A 26,782-nucleotide genomic window follows, 5' to 3' on the forward strand; every position below is an offset into this window, starting at 1 on the left:
GAGACCAGTGTTGTACCCGTTACCGAAATATGGTATCGCGACACCGATACTCGTTACTTGAGTAAAAAGTATCGAAATACCGATATCGATACTTCTTTTTTAAAGTAACGGAGTACCACTACCGTTATTAAAAAAAAGTAAGCGATACTTTGCGCGATACTTTTGTTTGAAATACGAAGATGATGCACATAGAAATATCGCTTTACGTGAACAGTTTTGCAGTAAAAAGACAGCGTATTTCATAGGTAGCTCGGACACGTTATGCTTGACTTTTATCAATAGCTGGTTCTCGAAGTTGTCTTCTGCCATCCTTGCAGGCCGTGATCTCTCCGGCAGCTGACAGAGGTCAGTGTGACAATTACGTTAGGGTCAGGCCCACACATACCGTGGAGTCCAATGACCAAGGAATCCTATATCCGAAGTTAACAATGCCACTGTATATGTGAGCATAACTCAGTGCGACACGTCAGCTTAGCAGTGGAATCCAGAGCGCATTGTCAAAGGCTTGACCGCTGTTCATTGACCTCAACTCTTTTGTTGAACACAGCCTGGTTATTTCCTCGTTTCAAAAAAAAACAAAAAAAAAAACAGAACATGTGTTTGGTATAATTCCATAACTCCCGTTACTGAGCACGTAGGTGTGTCCACAGGCTTCTTGTCGAGGGCTAGGCGGACCATTGACAATGAATAAGAGTGAGAAATATGGTCGGTGAAGAAAGGGTTGGGCATTAAAAAGTATCGGTATCGGTAACGATACAGAGATCGCGCTACCATAAATTTGTAACGGAAATACTTTTCCGATACAGATTTCAAAAAGTATCGCGATACGCACTCCGATACCGAAAAAGTATGGATTACTGTAACGGCGATACGTACAACACTGAACGAGACAAACGACATGATACTGTACGTTTCAAACTGCTTTCAATCGAGTACGCGCAAGGAAGCTTGGATAAATGCGTTCTGAAATAATGAGTCGGGATGTATTTTTAAGAAATATGTTCATTCATCAGGGCAACTACATTTCGTACAAGAGAGTTGGGAATATATCTGCAGAGAAGCGCACCAAGTTTCAATGGATTTGTTGCCAACGTGAGTAAAAAACGGTGATCGTCACATACAAAAAAAAAAAAATCAGTTTGTCGAAAGCGTAATAAGCCTCAGAATAAACCGCTTCATAGTTGGAGGCTATGCAACATCTTCCCGTTGATCGAAAACTCGTCTGAGCATGCGCCTTCCATGGATGTAGTGGCAGCCGCCAGACAGGAGGCCTAATATCTGTAAGAAAGAAATTGCAATGCACGAAGTCAGTGTAGTCAATTTTTACACAGACAGTCGTACATTGTGTGCCTTGCGTGTGTGATTCCTTAAAAAGTGTCACGTAAACTACCTGAGTTTTAGAGATGCCGAACGTCTGAACCATCCAATCAACGACAGCCGTCGGGTGGAGCAGGGACGCTTATGGGTGTCTGTGTGATTAAGCTTTGCGGTGGAATTCGGTGCGTCGGGGTTATGAGAATTACTGCCGTGATTCAAGTAGTATTCTGATATATCTGTCTCGTCATTTCGCTCGCTCGCGATCCAAGAAACGCCTCATGTGAGAGTTTGTTTTGTAGCGTGCGCAATCGCCTTGTACTCACACTGCGCGCGCGCTGTAGGCAAAGACACATTCGTCGCATGCGGAGTACGCAACCGCCATTTGCGTTGCGTACGCAAAGCGATTACGTACGCATTGTCGTGACGCATTAATGCCTGCAGGAAAGGGGGGAGGGTCATCTAAGAAATCGAGAGCAGAAGGTTGTTGGCAACAGTGAGCTACTCGGCGGGGTCGGTTGACGGCAGTCGGCAGTTGCTCTGACCGTTTTTTTTCTTCGGTTTGTCAGGACGGTTTATCTTTTAAAACTTCGTCGACTTGATCTCCTTACGAATACCTCATGGATGTATACGGGACCTCATTTGCAACACCTATGGTACATCAATGATTGCTTGGCTTGTGTGATTTCAAAAGGCAAATTTTCAACGGTTTCGGTTTAATAAATGCAGCACCTTCCTTCAAGCAAATACATTCCTTCCAAACAGAAAACGGATACTGTACATTGGTTGTTATGTGGTCTTCCGTAAACTGAAGAGTCCTGCTCGCCTCTGAGTAAAAATGAAGGGTAACGTGTCTAAGTTTAATTGGATTACGTACGCAAACAACACGTACAGAAGTGAGGAATTGCTAGGGGTGATAACTAGCTCACTATCAAGATAATCTCTGTTTCTTAGTGGTTTGACTGATTTTGGTTTGAGACATTCAGAGGTTCATCGAAAGTCGAGCTTGAGCAGTGCTACACGAAGGCGCGTCTCTTTCTCTCTCGCAAGAAATTCTCCATGTGACATCGCGTCCGGGACTTCATTCGGAGAATCCTTGAAACAGGAGCATGAGATGTCTGACGGACATTTATTGCCAGATGGACATTGGGATCTACTATTTCGGACATTCACAAGGGAAAGTGTTCCCTCTCGGAGTAGTTTGGGGGCCACAGCGGGAGACACGTAGATTGTCCTATGTAGTCCGTTTTTAAGAATGAAAGCCTTCTTCATATAGAAATATAATACTAAAAGAAACATATAGAAATATAATACTATTATATACTACTATTATCGTTCAAGCGGTATACAGACTAGACTAATAGACCACTGAATTAATGCGTAGACAACGTTGGACGCGCCATCCTGCACAGCGAGCACAAACGGGGGGAGGAAAAAAGACACATTACCCTCGTGGATACGGTTATAACACTCAGGTCACTCGATTAACTGCGGGCACACGAGAGCAGACAGGAACAAGCGACAGCACAGACCATTAAAAGATGCTTCCAAATCAGAGCACTTACAGCTCCTACTCTAGAGAAGATGTCGTCATCGTTCGCTGCATAAAGTAGCCAGGCTGCACTCATAAAGTATACTGTAGACGCTGCAAGATGGAAGAGGAAAACCTGCGAAATATTCAAGTACAAGAACTTTATGCTGCTGTATGTACAATATCCTTCCGCGCTATCCTATCCTATAGCGCTTCCGACGTCCGTGACAACAGGGGCGAGTAACTGTTCCGCGCGTTGGGGCTGCTCGATGTATCGGACGAGGCGAAGTTTTGATGTAAAAGTAGAGAGATAATGAAAGAATTGGGCTCAGAGTATTATATAGTTGGAAGTCAGCGTTAGCTTTGAAATACCAGCATATCAGAGTGACACGATCTGGACTGTAACGAAATCAGAATGAATCAGGACACAGTTTATCAATGGTGTGCATAATAATCTCAACATGGATGTTCGTTAAAAGTTATGGGTGTCTATTATCAAGCCCATGAAACCGCTGAAGTACAGCTAAACAGTAACATGTGTGTAACTTGACTAGAGTAATGTAACAGTAAGTTTTACTTTAACCACGAGCGCTCTCTCGCGTTTCGAAGGGCTCAACAGGGAAGTGGATTTCCGGCGACCAAAAGCTTGTATGACTGAGGAATGGGAGCAAGCAAAGAAGCGTGCGCGAATGTGTGTGCCAGTGCGTCTTTCACTGTTGCGCATCTCGAACGTCCAACAGCGTGTTGTCCACCTGTACCAGCACTACTGCTGTGCTAGAGCTAATTCTGGCCGATCTGTGCACCATGAGCTGGTTGTGCCCTTATGGAAAAAAAAAAGAAAAAGAATGATTACTCTTCGTCTGGGACGTTGTCCGCCGGCGCGTCAGGCTCACGTTGGGATAAGCCTGCACTAAAGTGCTTCCGCCCGCGCCTCACAGATGGCACCTCAGTCTCACGTTGTAATGTCGGTTCCGTCCACGGTGTAAGATAAAGGTAAGAGCTGATGACACACTCTTGTCTCGCCATGCGAAGGCGGCGTCCAGATAATGTTCGCTTTCCAGGACCCGTCGCCTGATCGCCATCTGACGGTGCGCAAGCTGCCGCACATGCGCACAGCTGCATAGCTGCACGGTGCGCATAGCTGCCGAGGCCAAGAGCACAAGACATTCGCTCGCAACGCCAGGAAAGGCATAGGTAACCTTTGGCGGTCCTGTCAGTCCTACTGCGCGGGGGGGGGGGGGGGGGGCGACGTCTGCGAGCCAGTCGCTTTCCATTTGGGTGCGAGGGGGGGGGGGGGGGGGGTTCTGGACACAGGCTCAACCTTTTCTCGCACGAAATCCTATCAGTGGTAATCCATTTTAGGTATAGTGCCCAGCATAAAGCCTGTTGTACTCTACCTGGACCGCACCTCTACCTCCCGTCTGGTGTGTGTTGCGGTCCGCGGGAAGGATTGGTTTGCTAGACGATGGGAAGTCTTATGAGTAACAAGTTTGGGGATGCGCCCTCTTCGCTCTCCTTAAGAGCATCACAGGGAACGAGACGAAAACTGGACCAGGCTATGCTTTTGGGAGGGGCGACCGCCCCCCCCCCCCCCCCGCCTTGGGACCGCCACTGCGTGGAGCATGTGTTTATAGGTCCCAAACGTCGCAACACCAGCACTGGACAGCTGTTTCGGCCTTATTGGGCCATCGTCAGCAGTGCGCAGGTGTTCAGTGCTCGTGTGGTGACGTTTGGGACTTGTAAACATATGCGGTTGTTACGGTCGTTGTGCCGTTGTGCGATGAGTTGTCCGGTTGAACGTTGAGACGTGTTTTCGTGTGCTTCCTCATCCGTGTGCGTGTCTTTTCTGTGCTCCTCATGCCCAAGGAATATGATTCTTACAAGTTGACCTTTCATGCGTCTTCTTCTACAGTTTGGAGGCTGCTGCATAGACGCGAGATCTACGAAGCCATGTACTACATAGAATCATGCAAAGTACGCATAGTAGCTACAATGGAAGAAAATCAACGAAATGTTAAGGGAAGAGCCTCATGCACAACCATAGCAGATAAATACACTTGTCATTTGGGTGGTTCTTCCGCCCCACTGTGTGGACAGGATTTTTTTTATTCCGTGTTAGCGCTGCGAAGCAGCTGTCGCTATGAGCGGCGTACAGACGTGGACACATGAAGGAGGGGGGGTTATGAGTCATGGGCCGACTTGAAAATAATGTCACATTAATTATGCTACACGCAACACGTTCCCTGTAAGCAGGCAGTTGTTTCTTGTATATTCCATTCAAGTAGTCCCTGTTATCTTTAAAGTAAATAAATAGATAACGGGTCATGTATGAACGTCTGCACCAACATTTCTGCGGCGGGAAGAATGCGAAAGCTGCAAGAGCACTGGTGCGAGCGAGTTGGCCTGGATCAAACGCAGACATGATGCGGAAAGACAGGACGGTACACAGACAACCGCTTTGTGTGCTTTGTGAGCTGTACATTACGAGTTAACGCACACACTTCCGTCTATACCCAGTGTGTGCCACCATGTGGTCGCAAGAGTCACGTTCGTCACCGTACAAATGCAACATGCCACCTTTGGAAGTTTTTGAGTGTGGAATCATTTTTCGAAGAGGCGGAGAGACAGTGCACCCCAGCTCTATCAACACCACCTAGATAGGGAAAGCATGCTTACTCGTTGACGGGACGTAGCAACTAAGAGTCAGCCAACAGGATCATGTTTTACAACGGCGGTAGCCAATCACGATCGTGTTTTCAACGGCAGTAGCCAATTACGAAGTGCTTTCAGTGGTCGTCGCCATGGAGACGAACCACCGACATCTGCAGGTATAGCGATTGTACGTCCCCTATCCCCCACTCCTTCCTGCTGTCCTCTCATAGCACTGTCCTAGCGCTGTCCTCTCACGCCGCTCATAGCCACAGTTGCTTCGCGGCGCTAACACACAATAAAAAAACGACATAAGGACACTGCCGACATAACGAGAAACGTTCTAGAATGAATACGTAGCACATGAACAGAAGAATAAATAGAGAAAAGAAGCTACTGTCCACATCGTCGTGGTCGTTCTCCTTTTCCACTCATTCACTTTTCGTAACGTCCTCCCCCCGGAAATGAGCCACTGAACTAGCTACTTTCTAACAGGTTCCATTGGGTACAGTAGCTGCACTGGTCGCCTCGTGGTTCTACCCATGGGTAACAGGACCTCACACGCTCTAATGTGTCCATCTCTTCCTCGATACGTCGTTGTGACTCGCAGAGTCTTCCACATAAGTCGGGGATCTTTTCTTCATGCATAAGCATATCTCCTTCCTTGATTTCGTTACAGCCGGTAGGTGATCAAAAGTGGGCAGGTCTCAACTGCAACAAATATTCCGATCGCCAGCGCTTCCAAAACTCATCCGCCATTGCGCGGCAGCGAGACCACTGTTTTGTGGGAGCATCGGCTGACGAATTCGTGCTTTTCGTTGTCGATGAATCCAGGAGGGACGTCATGCGTCTGCCGATTAGAAGATGTGCTGGCGTTAGCGCAGTTGGCTCGTCAGGAGTATCCCATAGGTAAGTTAGTGGACGTGAGTTTGGCTTCAGCGTCCTGTAAAGCTGTCTGTAGTTGCTCAAAGCCTCTTCTGAGCGCATTTTCGACGCTTTTCACAAGTTTCTCCCACCAACCACCCCACGCATTTCTTTAGCGGCACGCTTGAACGTGAGTGCGTTGTCCGTGTATATGGTAGTGGGAACACCTCAGCGGGAAATAAAACGACGCAAAGCGAGCAAAAGGGAGCCCACCGTCATGTCCTACATTAGCTCTAGGTGTATCGCTCTAGACACAGCGCAGGTGAATAACGCTATGTATGCCTTGCTGGTTCCGCGCCTGTTGGTAGTGTGGAGCGGTCCAGTAATATACCGACGATCTCGAAAGGATAGTGGCGATTGATGCGGTCTCGTGGAAGTGGTGCTGTTGGAGCTACTGCCGGCTGTGTCCGGGTTGGCACGCCTTGCAGTTCTTGATCACTCTCTTGACCAGTTGCAGAGCTTGTGTGATCCAGCATTTGTCTCGGATGTCGTTCAGCGTAGCTTGAACACCTCCATGTAAGGTTTGACGATGTGCGCTATCGGTAATAAGATAGTTTCTCAAGGGAAACATTATTGTTGCGCGATCTTGGTCCAGAATTGCTCGGCACTTTGGATGTCTTCAGCAGTTAGGCATGGTGAAGGTGCAGAGTTAAGGGTCCGATATCTATGGATGAACCTTGTGACTCATGCGGTGACTCGAATAAGATTTGAGTAGCTGCTGATGTCGTCGAGATTGAGTGGGGGGCCCACCTTGTTTAAAGTAACTTGCATGACACGTGCTGAGTTCTTGACAGCCTCGACACCAATTTCCTCTGACCGATGCGGTGGTTCGAAACATGGCCACTTTGATTCCTCGCAACTCAGCCATGATGCTCCTTTCCACCACAGTGTAGCGTTCCGAAGGGCGTTGACGGCCATGCCTCGAGCTAAACAGGCAGCAGGGTTTTCCTTTCCCGCGCAATACCGCCACTGATCTGATTCCGTTGTTGTCTGAATTTCGTTTACTCGATTGCACACGAAAGTCTCTCACGTTACTGCTGGCTTCTTTATCCAGCTCAGCGCGGTGCAAGAGTCCACCCAGAAGTACGTAGGAAATGCAGGCATCTGGATCACTTGTTTGACGAACGTGGCCACCCTGGCCGCGATGAGTGCTCCCATAAGTTCCAATCTGGGAAGAGTTTTTTAACGGCGCTAGTCTAGTCTTGGAAAGCAGTAAGGTACATGTAAGCCTCCGTCTGTCGTTGTCGTTGAATACTGCCGACCGCTGCACATCTATGTGATCCTGTACTTGTGTGGAATTTGGTGCCCATTTTTTCATTGGCATGGCGGCGGCGTTCATTATCGTTGTCGCTCCATCGACGACGCGTTTCGCTTCTTCCACGGTGGCTGCGCCGGTAAGCAGGTCGTCTACATAGAATGACCTAGCGATTAACCTTGCTGTGTCTCGTTCTGCCTCTGCCACGTTCTGAAGATGATAGTGGATGGTTGCCCCCAACAGGAAGGAGCTGGAGGACGCGCGACATTCTCCACTCATCAACGGGTGGCCAAGGTTCGCTCGCTGTTGGTAACCGCTGGAACCAAAGGAAACGTAGAGCATCTCGGTCGCGATCTGTGACGGCTACTTGCAGAAAACGCTTTATATCGGCAACAAGTGCCACTTTGTAAGTGCAAGAGCAGAGTAGCGTCGAAAGGACATCCGAGTTTAGCTTTGGTCCTGTTTGCAGACAATCGTTGAGGGATGGACACCCTTCGTGCGTGTGAAAAAGCATCAAAAACGACTCTCACTTTCGTCGTTGCGGACTCTTGTAGTATAACCGAACGGTGAGGCATATAATACGACCTCTCTCCTGCTGCTGCTCCTGGTCGTACTTGCTCAGCATGGCCATCGTTGACATTGCGGATTGCTTTGTCGTATTCTTCGTGATGTCCTTCTCTTTGTAGTCTTTTTAGCAAGTTCTTCAATCTGCTATCTGCTATTTTGCGGTTGTCTGGTAAGTGGATGTTAGACGCTTTCCAAGGTAACGCAACAACGTACCTTCCATCCTCCTTGCGTACCGTGCTCGAGAAATGTCTCAGCACACTGTCGTCAGCTTCCTTCTGACATAACGGGTCTTCTGCGATGCCGATGCTGTCGAGCTCCCACATTTTGCGCAAGGAATCATTCACTGTATCTTCATAACTAGACTCTGTTCTTAGGACGCAAGTCATTGCATTCGATGTTGTACAGTTCGCGTCGTGGCACGAAGTTCCCCCAGCACGTCCACCCCAGCTTTGTCTCGATTCCGACGAGGTTTGCCGTGTGATTGCAACGATCTATTTTGCCCGTGACGAAATTCCACAACTGATCTGAGCCCAGAAGTAGGTTAATGCTTTGTACGATCCGTACGTTAGGGAACAATAATTCGTCGACCACGAATCCACCGTTAGCGTGGACCCTCTTGATTAGATCGATATTCATCGGTGTTTGAACGGTATCCTTGCAGATAAGAGGCACGACGACTGCTTTGAGTGAGTATTCTGCTTGAGTGAACTGGCTTCGAAGTGCGCATTCGACGACCGCGCACCGCGGTGGCACTTCGGGTATGCAGAATTGTCGTCGAAAGCGTTGAGAGTGAGCGTGACGTCGCCGACTGCCTTCAGGTTTAACTGCTCAGCTAAACTCTTACTTATGAATGTCTGCTGGCTGCCTCCGTCGAACACACCCCTGACATAGATGCACTTTCCGTTCGCTGTCACCCAGCACCGAAAAGTTCGTAAGACTACGGTGGCCCTCTGTCCGCAAGTTCGATCTGGAGCCAGTACACTGGTGAGTTCTTTGGTAGCGGTACTTGTCGAGCATTTGCTCCCCGGCGTCCAGGAGGGGTCACACATGACAGGAACGTGCCTACCGTTGCATTTTGTACAGCGCATCTTCCCTCTGCAATCCTTGGCGCCCCTAGTAGCACATATTGTGGCCTCGACGTTGCAGCAATGTTGCGAATGTTGTCCAATGTGGGGCAACGTTTATCAACATTTCGCAACGTTCCTGCAACATTATCAAAAGTGGACCAACGTTACTTGACATTCAGCAATGTTCAAGCAACATGGAAGGTCAACATTTGAGCAACGTTGCGGCCGAACGTTCCTGCAGCATTGTCAGAAGTGGACCAATGTTACTTGACATTCACCAATGTTCATGCAACATTGCAGAGCAACGTTGGAGGAATATTGCGGCTCTACGTTTCCTGAACGTTGTTTATTGACTTTCCAGCAACATAACACTGCGTCACACTCTTACCCACAGAGGAAACCTACCGGTTTTACAGCTCCAAACAGTAGGTAATTACATTAGAGACGAAAGCTTGAATTAAAAACGCAGTACATGACAGGGAGGGATGTCAAAAATGTTGAGTGCACTTGACTCTTGCAGATGCAAGGGCTAACTACAAGGACGCATCCTGGTCACCGTTGCAAACGTTGTACGCACTGCTACACTTAATGAGCATGCCCCCAACACTTCGCATTTTAGTATATGCCTCATCCTGTTCGCAAATACAGCCTACTGCTTGATGACAGTATCTCTATATCCAAACGGGATACCTACAGGGATACCCAAGCGGTCTCCCCTAGCCCCACTCCAGTATAAGTGAAGCGGAGATTTGCAGAGCTCAAGTCGGCTAACAGTGGCGTGCAAGTGCTTGCAGTCAGTATGCATCTCTGATCCGACGCAAAAAAGAAAAGTAAGAAGAAGTAGAAATAATAGCGCACAAATACCTCCGCCAACCTCTTGCCAATATTACCTAAATGTTGTCATAACGTTGCCCTTATGTGGAATGTTGCAGTTGTCATGTTGCCGCAATGTTGTATAACATTTTCTAGCAACGTTGCTAGAACGTGGCCTGAAGAGGACATTAGCGACGTCTATGCAACGTTTGAAGAAAACATTGGGGCAACGTTTCGGCAACATAATGTGCTACCAGGGGCTGTGTCCCTTCTTCGTGCAACGAAAACATCGTTTATCGCCAGCTAGCTTCTTCTTTTTCTCTTCTAGAGCTATGGGTGCATCGAAGTTCGCAGTCAAGTGAGAAGCACATTTGCAGAAGAAACAGACAGGTAGCTTCGCGGTGGCAGTCTGAAGTACGGCCGCAGAAGGAAGGCGACGATCTGAATCGCTTGAGCTGCCCCGCCGTCCATGATTTTCACCATGCCTGTCAGAACTTTAGTCGGATGGTCGACTTTTCCCTCGGCTTTCGACTTCGATTTGAAGAAACCTAAGAACATTCTGCAGTTCGCTTGTCGGTCCAACTGGCGCCGATTGGGATGCTAAGTTTGGGCTCACCTCTGCCGTCATGCTATCTTCGGCTGAAGTTGCCACGTGTTTATCGTATTGAGCGGTGAAAATCGACTACCACGTCCGAAGGGAGAGTTAACAGTATAATCTCTTATAGCATTGCAGAATACGTGTCGCCCCTCACGCCGAGTGAGCGCAGCCATCGTACGTTGGTCTGCACGTAGTCGTAGAAGGACCAACGACGTCATCCTGACGCACTGGTTTCAAACTCCCGAAACTCAAACTTACCACGTTTGACGGCAATCTGTGTGAGTGGCACGGTTTTTGGGAACAATTTAAAGTCACAGTGCACGATAACGAAGATCTAAAAAAATCGAGAAATTTCAGTAACTCCGTTCCTTAGTGTCGGGAGAAGCAGCGGCCGCTATCGCAGGGCTACCTGTTTCCGAAGCATCTTACGACAACGCCACAGAAATCCTGACTGAGCGTTTTGGAGACAAGGAAAGAATCGAGAAGCAGCTCTTGCGAAAGCTCCGCAACCTCCCTGTGGTAAAGTCACCGAACGACGTCGCGGGATTTAGACGCTCCGCCTGGGTGCCCAGTAGTCGTTGCGATAGTTGAGTTAGAAGTTATCTGTAGCTGGGACAGCTCCCAGTTCAGGTTGGCCATAGCTTCTGTCACTTTATCTTCGCAGTCGAGAACTGTATTGCATTCAGTTTCGAAGTGTTCGTCTTGTACAAGGGGTTCTATTGCTGCATTGAGCGCTAGGAGTTCGGTGTGGCTTGCCGTGAGTCGTTGAATGAGTGCATTCAGCACTTCCGGTGCAGCAGTTCCGTCTTCCAGAGTTGATGTGACCTCGTTCATTCAGAATTTTCGTGGTTGAGTTCGTCGGCTTGCACGTTTTTCTTTCAGTCGAACCATGTTTGCGATGAAGGGCTCTTCGTCGATCTGGACACGGTTAGATACGATGCTGCAGACTCGTTCCCGGGTTTCGGCACCGGGTTTCGGTATGATCTGGTAGCGATCAGCGGATCAACCACATCCGATTAATGACTGCGGATGTGCGTGCCCGAAGAAAGAAGGGACGCCTTATTTACTTAAAAGACCACAAACACTTTATAATAACAGACTTCCATGCCTGCCGACATAACCAAGAACGTTCTATAATGAACACATAGCACATGAACAGAAGAAAAGAGAAAAGAAGCCACTGTCCACATCGTCGTCGTCTTTCTCCTGTGTCACTCATTCACTTTTCGTAACATGGGGTTGCGTAACATGGTTTCGTAACATGGGGTGGCGGGCTCTGGTTCCTCCATGTTGCTGAGCCCCCCTCTGGATGCACTCCACCGTTTTTGTAGGTCACTTTCACACTCGCACAAGTCGAAGATGCCCCGCTGGTAGAGGGTAGGGGCTCGGCGTGCGCGCAACCATTCGAATTTGCCTCTGCCGCTAACCTTCTTCGGCGCTCCCGCAGCTCTCTCGATCGCTCGGTGCTAGCTCTCGAGCCGCCCATTCTTCTCATTGGCGTTTCCTTCGATTCTGATCACATTTTAGTTTCATACATGCCGACAATCTGGTCAAATGTTGATATTTCAACTTTACAAATTTATAAAATTTTTGTTATTGTTGTTGAAGCCTATATCACTTAAGGCCCGGGCAGAACCTCTCCAGCGCTTTCCAACGACACCTCGATCGGCGTCCCAGCTGCACGCGTTTGCAGATAGACTACTCGCCAGGTACGCGTGCCCCTATATTTCAGTCTCTCTCGCACGCGCCCGCCACACCCAGAGGTTGCGTCTGCCGCCGAAATGACCTTGTTAACTAGAAACGTACACGTGTAAAATATCTTGATTTAGCCGGTTGGTTCCTATAGGTTTCTTACCACCGAGTTTTCGCGTCATGACATTCGCACAATTTCGTTCCATCGTAAATTTTGACCTGGGTACCAAACCGAACTTAGACGTTTCCACGGCAATAAACACTCCTTGACTGTGACCATGTATATTGGTCGGCGGCCGATAAACACGCGTCTCGCTTCTTATGCAGTTCCTTCTCTGCCTTTTGAAACGCGTGTGTGAATTATCCTTTAGTGATAACACTGGCGTACGACTAAATTCAAAGTTGCCGCATAGTAACAAAAACACAATTTCACATTCAAACCATCGTCTCGCCCAAACGAGACTCATGTTTCATTTCAAAATTAGCACATAGTAAATTTTAAAAAATCCCATTCGAAACTTCCACAACATGCAACATGTAGAACAGTACACGCTCAACCCCATTACCGCGCTCAACATGAGAACAGCTGCTCTGTTCAACGTCTTACCTCCTGCTCATTTGTCAGCGATTGCAGTCGGGAAAACAGCAGACGAACGCGCAGCAGCAACGTCTTGCACTTCATTCCCACCCAAATTGTGCACGGATACGGCACGGAACGCTTCCGAGCAAGCTAAACGTCACACTGCCGATGGCATGACAGTATTGTACAGGGGTGATTTCATCTCAATTCAGCAAGCCCGTCCGTCGAGGTCCTTCGATTTTGTTACATATTTTTTGTGTGAAAGCCACATCTTTGTGATGAACATTGGCACAAATTTCGGACTCCAAATTGGAGCGGATGCCGGGGAAAAAATTGAAGCGTGCACGACAGTGCCTGATCAGCGAGCACTCGGGCCGAAGTTTGAGACAACCCTATGCGCCCTATGTGCAAGTGACGGGGGCGACATGTTTTCTACCCGTTCTCTACATACTGGACTGTAACTCTGTGGCAGAGCCCGATACCTACTGCTGCCCGTTCGCTTGAGAAAAAATTGCAAAAACGCCATAGAGCACGATTTTGCGTGAATTTTGTAGCCTTCCTGTCGGGGAAGTGGACATTAGACCAAAGTGATTTTTACACTGAAAGATAGCCCATTAAGGTGAGGTGCTCTTTCTAACGGTATGCTGTTAAAGATTGTGAATGATAAAGCTAAGGCGGTATGAGGGAGCAAACCGGGATCCTCCTTGAAAAATACGCCGATTTCACGGATCGATTTCTCGGAAACCCCACGCTTTGTTTTCTCGAAAAAAATATCATTCATTCATCATTCTATTGCCTTTCAAGTGGTATAAAGTTTGTAGGGACTAAAAACATTTGACAACCACAGGGGAGCGAAAAGGCGACACATGATGCGCAGTGACATCTCACAGGCGTACGGCTGGATTAATACACCACAGGCGTGCTCTAACGTCTGTATACCCACTTTACCATTTATTTCCTGCGTTCGCACATGCAAGCCAATAATTACAAACTGTTTCTTGTACCGTCGGGCGTATCCCCATTTCCGCAGCACGAAATATCATGTTAAGAGGACACAGGTTGACAGACAGCTATTTAGTATTTATTCTTTACATGTATATTACTCTCTGTTCCGCGTACTAAATGTATTTCACATGACACGTACAAGGTGGCACTGGACATCACGAGGCTCGTGCGTCTATGATTTCACGAGGCAAAAGATCACAAAATTGAAGTAGATGAGCTGCGTGTATCACGAACCAGCGGGTCCGGACTACGGAATGTTCGGGTCCTGAAACCAGGCCGAATTACTCAGGCGGATACATGTCGACGACACTTCTTGCTAGCAGGACGTCTTCATTGCCGGACCTTCTGTTGCATTTCTTATACCACACGTGGGAGGAACGAATGCCTGGGACGGGTCGGACCGTCCCCCACTCATCCTTTCTTGCTTCTCGAAACGCCGTGATGTCGCTCGACGGAATTTCCAGCAGGTGCGTTAAGTGATTTTTCTTCGCTTCGCTTCGCTGACAGGGTGTCCCCTGTACTTCTCGGGCATTGCCCACACACCGTGCTCCGTCCTTAGAGGTCTTGATTTCTCTATGACGTGTTTTGTGGCTTCTGGAATTGGTCTCAACGCTTCTTAGTCTGTCATCCTTTCGTCATGAAGTGTTAGGAGTTGACACCGCTGTTGATGTGAGGTGCACTTCTGGTACGCGCTTCTGATATTTTGTACGTAGGTAGAGCAGCTCGAACAACTTGCATCGGACGTTACAGGCTCATCCACATTAAATGCCTAACTGATTTTGCGGCTTATTGTCTTGCTTAATGCGTCGCCAGCTTCTTTCTTTTTACGCGAAATATGCGACGCTGCTCGTTCCCGTTGTACTGCCGTTGGCTTCCGCAGTGGAGTGACATCAATATTCGCAGTGGTCTCGTTAATTTCAACAACAATTTCTGCGCTCTGAACGTACTCTACGTGTGGTGGAGATGTGGGAGGAGACCACTGAGAAAGTTCACCTATAGCTGAACGGAAATACCATGCGCAGTTCTTGCACAACTGGTCTTCATCATTGACTGCACCACTTCCATCCGAGCCGAGGGCTTGCTTCAGTGCATCGATGTCGAGGCATGAAACAGACACGAAGCCGCGCTGCTTGTAGATCCTCCTACGATGTCGTCGCGCGTAATCCGCACAGTAGGCACGTTCCGTACTGTGGACGAGTCGAGACATGGTACCATATCGAACAGGGACACGGAATAGATCACTTCGGACACAACCAAGAACACGCGTTTGTTTCAGCTCGACCCGCTCCCCTGGTGATTAGTAGCCACAAGGTAAGATGGCAAGGTCATATTCGTTAGCACGTCTACGAGCACACAGGAAAGGAAGTGTTTGGTTGTAAAGTACAGCAATCCGGCGACAGACCTAATGAAAACGATCTCCCAAGACGTGGTTTTGGAAGCCGGACGTGTGTTAGTCAAAGATGCCTTGACGCGCGATAGGTGGATGAATGCAAAGCGAAGCGAAATGCAAGGAAGGAGCCAGAAGGCTGGCAGCATCTACTTGGACTTTTCACGTGAGATCTCTTTTAGTTAAAAAATATAAACACGCCTACACGGTGACGGGATATACACACGACGACAGGAAATAAACGGTAACGTGGATATACAGACGTTAGCGCACGCCTGTGGTGTATTAATCCAGCCAAACGCCTGTGAGATGTCACTGCGTACCACGTGTCGCCTTTTCGCTCCGCTATGGTTGTCAAATGTTTTTGTCCCTACAAACTTTATACCGCTTGAAAGGCAATAGAATGATGAATGAACGATATTTTTTTCGAGAAAACAAAGCGTGGGGTTTTCGAGAAATCGATCCGTGAAGTCGGCGTATTTTTCGAGGATGATCCCGGTTTGCTCCCTCATACCACCTTAGCTGTATCATTCACAATCATTAACAGCATACCGTTAGAAAGAGCACCTTAATGGGCTATCTTTCAGTGTAAAAATCACTTCGGTCTAATGTCCACTTCCCCGACAGGAAGGCTACAAAATCCTCGCAAAAACGCGCTTTACGGCGTTTTTGCGATTTTTTCTCAAGCGAACGGAGGCAGTAGGTATCGGGCTATGCCACAGAGTTACAGTCCGATATGTAGAGAACGGGCAGAAAAAATGGCGTCCCCGTCACTTGAACGTAGGGCGCATAGGGTTGCCTCAAACTTCGGCCCGAGTGCTCGCTGATGAGGCACCGTCGTGCGCGCTTCAATTTTTTTCCCGGCATCCGCTCCGATTTGAGTCCGAAATTTGTGCCAATGTTCATCACAAAGATGTGGCTTTCACACAAAAAATATGTAACAAAATCGAAGGACCCCGACGGACGGGCTTGCCTGAATTGAGATGAAATCACCCACAGTATACGCGGTAAGTGTATGGCAGTATATATCGCAGCATCGCGAGTATACAGTATGCACGGCTCTGGAGTTTGCTATACCCTTACATAAAGGCAAAGCGTCAAGTAGACCTCTGTGAAAGGTGATATAAGACAGGAGGCCAGGACGACGGTGGACACATAGCCAAAGGCGAAAGTGGTTACAAAGAGAAGGCGAGACGCTGTGGTGTCCAGGGGGGACAGAACCAGTACCAGTAAGGCACACGTGGGGATCACCTGCATAACGAACATAACGAGTCAGGGTTGTACGAGATACTTAAAAAAAATACTTCAGAAATCGCTGCACAGATTTCCGTTGAAACGCGGGCCTCACCGCGGGCATGTTCTGTGGCCACAGTTTTCGCTTCCGCAACGAGCTCATACTGCGCACATTACTACGCACCAATTTGTGCCGTAATTTTGTTATGTGAATAGTAAACACCGTTTCGTTTTGTAGTACGTATTTTTATTAAACTGGTCGAAAGTACTCTGCCCTATTGAAAAAAGAACTAGAATCATTCTGGTGTTTTTGGTGGCTGTGATTTGGGACATTCCTGGTGCTTTCTTCTCTGATGTTAGCACCAGAATTCCCTGGTGTTCCTAGTGTCTGTTCTCTGATGTTCCACACCAGGGCCTCTGATGTGTGTGCTCTGGTGTTGCACACCAGGATCCCTGGTGTTCTGTGACGCTCCACTGTTGAACATTATGATGTCTCATGCGTTCAATCCCGTGATGTACTTGGTCCGTCAGGAACCTCACAATGCACTAAAAGCTGTGCATAGCTGTAGACGTGTGTGTGTAAGAGAGAGAGAGAGAGAAAACGCAGGACAGTGCAAGCGCGGCACCACAGCACGAACACGGTGTTAGTGCTGTCCTGTTTGTTTTTCTCTAAGCGTTCAAAACTATGCACAGCTTTCAGAGCCTCATGTGGGCGCTGAGGAGCCAAGTACCTCACGAGATCGAATGCGTGAAACAGCATAATGTTCAATAGTCGAGCATCATAAAACACCACGAAGGGATCCTGCCATGCATACATGAATGTGCAACATTCAACCAACACGGTCTGCTCGTTATTCCGGTACTAAACCTGCTTGGGATGTACTCATTAATGTTAGCGACTCATCAAACCAGTCAACAATACAACAAGATATCAAAGGTTTCTTTCTACAGCAAAGGTGTCCCAGCTGTTAGCAGGCTACTAATTGTTTGCATAATGTATACTGAGAATCAAAAATAGGAACAGCCAAGCACGTGTAACAAAACTGTCTATATTACTGCTATCATTGATGATACACATTTAGGAGAAGTATCCACTCCACACTATAAAAGTACAAAAAGGAGCAATGTTATTTCTTCTGCGAGTGTGAATACATCACGTGCGGCACAGTTATAATTTAGAAAACCATACTCGATCAACTCTTCAGTCATTTTCCGTCCTCTCTTCTTGTAGTCCGTATCCCATGAATAATCAGTTCACATGATGCCGGACGAAACGCACATTCAAAGACGTCACACCAACGACCAGTCGTCACATCTTCCCCGAATGCATCTCTTGTATTTTCTCATACTTTCACTTGTGCACAGGTTGGAAAGCAAACTACGACATATAATGCAGAACTTCAGAAACACATATTCAAAGTTGTTCACATTCGTGCGCAGTTTTTATGTTGAAAACCAGGACGGAACGCTACCTCAGCCACCTCGGCCAGCTCGTTGAGTTCAAAACAGACACTAATTCCGATGGCGCGGTCGCTGTCTTAGGTGACAATGAGAGCGTAAAGTTTCGTTTTCAAACTCGAGTGAAAGTCGCAAAGCGTGTCAATTTCGACACTCGGGGGAATTATTTGCGATGCGAATTATCATTCCTTTGGAAAAGAAGTTGCGCTAAGGAACTCATGATCATTGTAAATAGCGGTTTTCATGGTAACAACCTGTAGTGCTTGTACCCTGGCGCCTGTAGGTCTGGTGTCTGTGAACCACACCAGACCGCTGTAACGGTCACGTTAAAACACTACGTCTGTCTAGTGCGCACACCAAGCATGCTAGAAGGCACCAGAATCATTCTGGTGTCGTAGTAGTCCACTCTGGTGTTGACATCAGGAGAACTCGACAGCACCAGAATCACCCTGGTATCATGCCAGAAATTTTTGATGTGCACATTACAAACGCCAAAAGAGTCCAGTGTTAACGCCAGGAGCATCAGGAAACACCAGAATAATTCTGGCGATTTTTTCAATCGGAAGGGAAGGTAAAACAGGTTTACACTTAGTACAATTAACATGAACAAGACACTCGTGCAGAGTCTGCACTTCATCAGTACGATGAGTATGCCTTTTAACGCCTATGTATATTCGGAGTTGCGCATAAAGCCCACATGACTGGTTCCATACTGATGCCAAGGTTCAGGGGACAAACCCGGCCGAGAGCGCCAGAAACTTGATGGCGGGATACAAGTTGCTTCGGCACGCCGTCTTCCGCAAGGGACGCTAAATACGGTGTGCCATGCGCTGAGCTTTCGCCGCACGTCAAAGAACCCTCTGGTGGAAAAAGTTAAGCCACAGAACGACCACTGTGGCGTCGCTCATGATCGCAGTTGTCTAGGGACGTCAAGCCAACGAGCAGGACTTCTAACCCTTGGATTGCGTTGTCCTTGTATTACCATGATAGGCAAGCCTGAGCGATGTGCAAGACACGTAAACAAACACAAACACGAAGGCTCAAAACCAGCATCATGGAATTTATCCACCAGCTAGCCTGCATTTACGCCATCGCACAGTTGTCTCCACTGACACTGATCCTGCCACCACCCCTATGTAATCGTCCTGCAATATTTTTCGTCCCCAAGATCTTACTTAACTTCGTCTGGCACGCCCCCTTAGCCTCTCGCATTTTAGTGGTAATGACAGTTGGTAGCTTTACGTCGGGAGACAACTGTGATCATGAGCGACGCCACCGTGGTCCGTCTCGGCATTGATTTTTCCTACCTGATGGTTCTTTAACGCGTCACGAAATCCCAGCGCACGGCACAGTGGACTTAGCGCCCCACGCGGAAAACAGCGTGTCTAAGCAATGTCGAATGCTTCATCTATTTAAGTGGGAACCGCAGGTGCTCCGCTGAACCATAAAATAATCGTGCATGATCATATTTAACCTTTCACCGGGGAGGCTGCGGCTTTCACTATGAAGAAAGCTGTGAAGAAAGCCTTTTTCAGATATCTTTCTCAGTGAAAACTAGGGAAAATGTCGAATTAATTAACACATTAAGGTGGCAACAGACCAGCTTAGTGGGTGCGGATAACGTGCCTTAACCCGCAATACCCGCGTACGCATCCGGGTACACACGCATTTTACCTACAACTCGCAGCAACACTGAATTCCTACCCGCAAATAGGAAAACTGCGCGGGTATACCCGCACTCAGGTCCTGCTCTAGTTTGCGCTTGAAATACCCCAAGCCGCTTGTCTTTCATGATGTGCGTGATGTGGGTGTGCCGCAGGAGGGTGGAGCTAATGTGAACTGTGTTATTGATATTATACAGGGCGTTTTTTTTTTATCCTTTACAGACCTTCTGAGAACAACGTAGATGTCGTTTTTGCAGTTGAGTTATACGGCCAGGCGGATATCATATCAAAGAAACTATGCTCATTGAAAGTATACTGAAAAGTTGACTAAATTACCTACACTTAATTAACGCTTTAATTATGGGATTTCGGGTAAAAGCGAGATAACATAATGGGAGGCATTCTTCGTTGAAAGGCATTCCACGTTTAGAAACTACTGAAATGCGCACGCGCGTTAAAATATATATCCTCGAATTTTGATATGCAAATAAGCCGAAACCGAAACCGCGGCGACCGGGAGTGGAGGGAGCACAGCGCTCATTTCATGTCAGAAGGTCACGTGCTTTGGAGCAATAGAGATGATTGGAGCGGGTGCTGATCTGCTGGCCAGATCAACCACTTTCGGGCCCAGATAGGCCCCGGTCGGCGCCCCGTCGGCGTCCTGATACGCGCTTTTTCAATTTAAGCTCATTGTATAGAGAAATTAAGTTATGGATATTTCACGGCATGCGCTTTTTTCTTCATTTTTAAAAGAGACAATGGCTATCAATGAGGATTGTCTCTAATTCTGCTATCTCGCTTTCGCCCTGAATTATCTAATTAAAGAGTTACCTAATGGATGAGGTAATTAGCCATCTTGTAGTTACATACTCTCTTCCAGAGGATGTCCGCATAGCCGCATAAGTCAACTGCAAAAACGGCGTTTACGCTGCTATCATAGCTTTTTAATAAAAACTCTGTACAAGATTAAAGAAATACGCCATGTATAGCGAATACAGAAAGGGATAAAATCAAATCAAACAACTCAGGAAACATGTGCTGATGTGCAGAACTCGAACCAAGACCGTCCTAATTCCCAGTCAGTGATGCTACCGTTACACCACGCCCAGCAGGAACCCTCATGTTGTCTACCGTAGGTTAAGTGGCCCATGTCAAGCACCATAACACGATTTCGAAGAGTGCCGCTTGGAGTAAATATTGGTCAACAGGAGAGATATGGCTATAGATGACGCAGTTGTCAGCAAAGAGACGTACTGTTTAGAAGAGATCAGTGGGAAGGTCGTTAATGCAGATTAGGGGGAGGGAACAACAGGGGACCTAGGACAGACCCCGTAGAGACGCCTGACTTTACCAGGAAGAGAGAGAGAGGAGATATCACTAGCGAACGTGAATTGTTTTCGTGATACGAAATAGTTACTAGCCCACAGCAGAAGTGTGCCAAGTACAGCAACTGAATAATTTTGTTCAATTAAGATTTCCTCATGCCCGCAAGGGTTGCTGTAATCGCGCTCAGGAACGAGACCACATTTTTTCCAGTGTTATTATTAAGGTTGACCGGAGCTGTACATCTAATCAAGAAAGATTAGTGATCAGACATCGGTGAGGGCCTAAGAAGAAAACATCACTCGGTGTGCCTTTTTCTAGCTGGGGGAAGGCGGTTATGAATGAAGGCTGTCCGATCAGCAGACTTCAGCAGGCTGGCTACGACGGGGATTTCATTGCGTCTAGGGCTTCACCCAGATACGCAAGCTCACTGTTCCCCGAAGAGATGACTGCGATGGATTTTCACGAGTTAACACCGCCATCATTCCCTATTATCACACTGTTTTTCATAATATTCTATCGGTCGCTAAAGATTTTGGTGTAAAAATTGTATTTTCAAATGCTTTCAAGTTGAGCAGGCTGACTCCCTTTAATTGTCTGTTTAAAGGGTGCACTGTAAACCATCGGAGTCCCCTTGTAACATGCTCCAACACTGTTGTGCACCATATTCGTGTTGTCTATAGTCTTATCATGTGGGCCAGTGGAAAAGCTGTCTGAATGAACGCCCACGAGAACATAATCTCAATACAGGAAAGAACCACATCACCGGCGAGTTAGTTCAGCACCTTCGTGAATGTAACAATTGTCAGCCACGTTTCCATGAGACGATGGTTTTATTTAAAAAGAGGGACAAGTGAAAAAGGACTTTGAAGCAGTCAATGGAGATACTCAGACGCGGGAACGTTGTAAATAAGCCGTCTTTTCTCCTTCTCCCTCCAATTCAGATTGATAATTTGTTGTGTTTGTGCCTATTTGTCCGTGTCTCTCGGTTTTTATACCTTCCTAATCATGCACCAGTTAGTCTGCCCGCTCCATATTATAAGGCTGAGAGTTAGGATGTACAGGAATAACCGTGACGAAAGCCATGCTGGAGGGAAGGACTGTGATTCAAGGAAGTCAATAAGATGAGAAGAGATTACGCGTTCCAGTAGCTTGTATGGGGTACTGATCGGTGTTATGGGATGATAGCTAAGCGCGCATAGCTTAGAGCCCCCCTTGTGTATTGGAATTACCTTCCCTATCCTATCGTATTCTATCCTACCCAGGAGAAATAATTTCGGGTTTTAGTTTCACCCGTTGGTCATGCATGTCAGCTTGCACAGCCAATACAGTCGCTCCCATTGAGAAGAGCAATGGGAGGTACCTGCTTTGATTCGTACAACACAAACAATATGGCAATAACACTATCAAATTTTGACAGCTCTACGGGCTTACCACTTGTACAACGTTGAGCGATCCGACGTAGGTTGTTGTGTACCAGGGGTTATAAAGGAGATAGTCGGAGTCTTCACTTGCCCAGAGAACCACATCTGGTGGAATAATTGGCTCCGTAGACGGCTCAACTAGCGGAATGCTGGATTTTCTTTGTGCCTGTTGTTTGCTCGCCGTAGCCTATAATAGGAACAGCCCAGTGAATCCAGAACGCTTTCTTCATAATTAAACACGGAAGACGTAAAGGGACGGTCGCATCCGTCCCAGTCGATTTCGAAACTATGCCGTCATTTTGTTGCTCGTTGACGACTGACCACGGTACCGAATATCCCACGCGAAACAGTTGCGCGATTTGACTGCTATTCGTTGGAATACAAGACAAGAGCACGCCGGATGTTGAGAGTGTGCCGGAATTCCCCTTCTGGAAATAGGCGAAAAGATTATTCCCTAGACCACCAATCAGAGCAGGACCTTGAGTAAAGTGATGCCGCGGCGGTGCAGGTGTATGGACGGCACCTTGCTCGTCTGAGCGAGGCCCTCTCACTCCTCCTGCTATTGAGTGACGTCACGTTGATGTCGTCCTCGCCAGAGCCTCCGCAGCTACAGAAGCAGCGTTGATCTTTAAAATTCGTTTATTTAATATCAAGGACTTTCTGGACGAAAGCCAAGTGGATAGTCGGCGATGCCGAACAGAGCGGTATCTGTTACATAGATGGGTGTATATCAATGCGACAATACCTTTAAGGAAAAGCGGACCCTCTGGAGAAGTTGGACGAATTTGATACTCTAGAGTAACCTAGAAGTCCTTGCGCATCGTAGCATTGTATCCATCTGTCGACGCCCACGTAAGTTGCGTACGCAGAGTTATTATGACGTAGTATGTTCTCTACTGGGCACGTACGTTTTCAGAACAGCATACCATGTGCTGTGATGTGCTTATGAATGGCCTTCATTTAACAGGAGCCGTATTCCACGTACCATACCACGAAAGTCACGCGGACACCATCGATGTAGAGCTTACCGTTCTAGACTTGCGTGACTTATGTGACAGATGGTACACAATTCCTGAGAGACTACGATTGGTACCGCTACACCGCACCGATTACCTTATAAATGAAGTCACTTGCGCCACTTTACTGGGTTTGGAGCACAATGTCATTCCTACAGCGTGCATACATGAGCTCTAAACACCGTATAACACGCTGCAACCAGCACTCGGAAACCTGTTGTTCTATATTCCAATTGATGAAAACGGAAATATTTCCTGTAACATTTTACGTGTACGCAAAGTGTCAAAAAATGGCGTCAGTGAATCAGAAGACGATATCATTCTTGATATTGCACTTGAGCGTGTACGTTTTGTCTTTTGGGGTTCAGAACATATAAGGTCCGTCTGATGTGGTCGACAGCGAGTGAACAACTGAAAATAAATTGTATCCAGCCTTTTTGTGGTTTTAGCGCTGCCGACAGAACAGACTGTGCAATTGCACCTCTAAAATTCGGCTTCAAAAGCCAAAACATTTGAGAGCATGAGACAGCAACACAGAAACCTGTTATTTTGACATCGTTACGTTGTGGTATGCGGACTCAATAGGCCTGCTCGGTTCGGCCGGTCAGTTCGCTGCCCACAGAGCCGGTCGCGCCGACGTTTGTCAACTCTCTCAAGTATAAGGAGTGTGGGGATACACGAGGTGCCGCGATGGTTATCATATTTTCTTCGCCACACATTTTGCGGGTGTTTTACGCGATCAATAAAGTTCAAGATGTTGAAGTGATTTCGCTACCGCAAATGTCTAGAAAGGAAATCTGATCCAGCGTGTTCTTCCAGCAGAAAAAAAAGTGAGTCACGACGAAATGACGTAAAGTGCGAGTCTGCGAAATGAAAGTGTGGTTTACCACCTAGACGACATCAGACAAGCTTCTCTCTCTAGCTTCTTCACTCTCTAGCTCCTGTTGTCAAAGCAGTCTACCCGGGCACTTTCCTGTATTTGGATGTTTCATTAAGGTAACCCAGGGTTGACAGAGTAATATTTTATCTGTTTCTCTCATTCTACATTCGATAAAACTTAGAGGTCTGTACGTAAGCTATGGGAGCTTTAATGAATATAAGGATCTGTATAGGACACCAAAACTGTACCACATAAGTCATACCAGTCAATACGGCATAGTTTTTCCGAAGTTGGAGAACAACAACTTGCCAACAGCAGATTACTCTCTTGACCAGAAAACTGTTGTAGCGATAATATTGTGACCTCCTGATTCAGTTACATTGCAGTGGCTAAGCGGGAAAAAGAAAGAACGCTCATATAGGTGTGATCCTCGTACAGCGGTACGACCCAGAAATGTACTTAACATAAAGTACAAAGCAGGCAAAGTATCATACTTCAAGTATTCATCAATTAGCTGTGTTACTGTAACGTATCATTGTGCAGCTGACTTATGATTCTACCCAGCGTGTTCTGGTGCTAATCTTTTATACAAACAACAACAACAACTTTATTGTGAGATGATGAATGGGGAGTTTCATCGCCAGGGGCTCTACCACATTACTGGTGGAGCGTTTTAACACAAAGACAGAACAGGTTGATGAGACGCAGTATGTGCAACATTTTAGCTCAACAAATCATGATTATACCTCGAACAGTTGTTGTTCTTAAGGCGTGGAAACGGCGTCCACACATGCAAACGCAGGCATTGTGTATGTTGCACAGTTGTAAGGATAGCCCGGTAGGGGAGAGAGCAGCGCTAGCGTCGCATTCTCCAAACTCGAGCCAAACGAGCCTATAGCCTCATCGTGTCCATCCGTTGCTACTTGTGTGACGGACATGGTAAGCGTCCCTTACTACATATTTTCATGGCAATCGGGATTTTTTTCAGCCCCCTTCCGCACCCCCTAATGCCCCAAGAAATACTCGGCAGAAAGCCCCCTCCCCCCGATTATCCCTGATCGGGGAATGTCGAAACCCCAAGCCAAGTTCGGTCAACACAAGTGATAAAAAGATAAGAACTTTTTTTTAAAAATCGTTTCATTAGATATTTTCATGTGAAGCATCTCACTGTTTACATTTGTACTTGCCCTCGAGTGGCAGCACGTTCTAAAAGCACCATATTATTTCGAGCGACACTCCGTGGTGTCGTTTCTGATGCAGTTGTGTTTCTACGCTATATTACGAGCACTGGAGGCGACCGCGGATAATATTGATAGTATCGGCGTCCGCGGGGTTTCAATGCATACATAAGATCGGCGACCGCGCAAATCGAAATACGCATATTCGCGTCTGCGCGGATATTGAGTATAGCCGCACCTCCGCGGTTACTATATTTGTATGCTACTGAACACGTGTATATGACTGGATACTATTCTTAGATGGGTCACCAGGGGCATGGCCGAGCGGGATAAGGCGTCCCGCTCGTCAGTGGTAGCCAGGGTAGTGCTGAAGACTGGAAGGTGCATGGTGGGTTCAAATCTGTGCTGTCTGATGTTTCGCTGGGTTTTCAGACGAATGTTGGCACAGTTCCCCCTGAAGTCAGTCCAAAACGTATACTAGCACCCCACTCCTTCCTGCTGTCCACAACTGTACGCCACTCATAGCTACAGTAGCTTCGCGGCGCTAATATGAAAAAAAAAAAAAAATGATGGTTCAAATGACCTTCCTATGTGCTCGAGAAGACGGCTAGAAGCCATTTATTTAAAAAAAAACAGAAGGGTGTGTTCTTTGAGCCGAAAGGTAACATTAAAGGACGAAACATGCTCAAGTGGCAAATAAAGGTTGCATATCTGCTAATAACCGCCGCATATCAGTGCCACACCAAAATAAAGTAGTTATTATTGTTGTTGTTGTTGTTGTGGCGATTCGACCGCTTCCAGCGCGGTACAGCTAGCCGTGGCGTCAGTATAGCAGGAGATCTCCCTTATTGGCGGACTGCCTTGGAATGCTAGCTCGTTCGGAGGACCGAGGAGCCACTCGAGTCTGTTTTCGAACTGCCCCCAGTGGAGTGGAATGTGGCCATTCTCTGACGAGAACTAGACGTTTACGAGAACTTCTTTAGCGCCTAATCCGACTTCCCTGTGAGTAAGTTCTCCCCTCACATTGAAAGTGTGCCCTTGTAGCTCACACTAGTTACTTTCCGTACAATAATTCCAAAATTAGTCTAGATATACCGCGACAACATATCAATCAAAACCCACCGTTGGCTGCCGTGGACTGCCGAGCGATTGAGCGGTTGCCGACCGATTTCGTTTCTGCATTCTTTTCTTCTACACGTTACGTTCCTCGTCACAGGAAAACCA

The 26,782-nt window shown here is 47.3% G+C and overlaps 1 protein-coding gene across 1 annotated transcript; it reads right to left on the reverse strand.

Moving 5' to 3' along the window:
• Positions 1-984: 984 nt before the first annotated feature.
• Positions 985-26,782, reverse strand: LOC135395999 (uncharacterized). Its single transcript, XM_064627077.1, has 5 exons — positions 26,681-26,782; positions 22,495-22,671; positions 16,466-16,633; positions 2,880-2,981; positions 985-1,278 (listed from the first exon to the last, which is right to left on the reverse strand). The coding sequence occupies exons 1-5, from the start codon at positions 26,738-26,740 to the stop codon at positions 1,189-1,191; spliced, it is 597 nt and encodes a 198-aa protein (XP_064483147.1). The 5' UTR covers positions 26,741-26,782; the 3' UTR covers positions 985-1,188.

This window comes from Ornithodoros turicata, chromosome 5 (assembly GCF_037126465.1).
Source record: "Ornithodoros turicata isolate Travis chromosome 5, ASM3712646v1, whole genome shotgun sequence".
Classification (NCBI taxonomy): Eukaryota; Metazoa; Arthropoda; class Arachnida; order Ixodida; family Argasidae; genus Ornithodoros; species Ornithodoros turicata.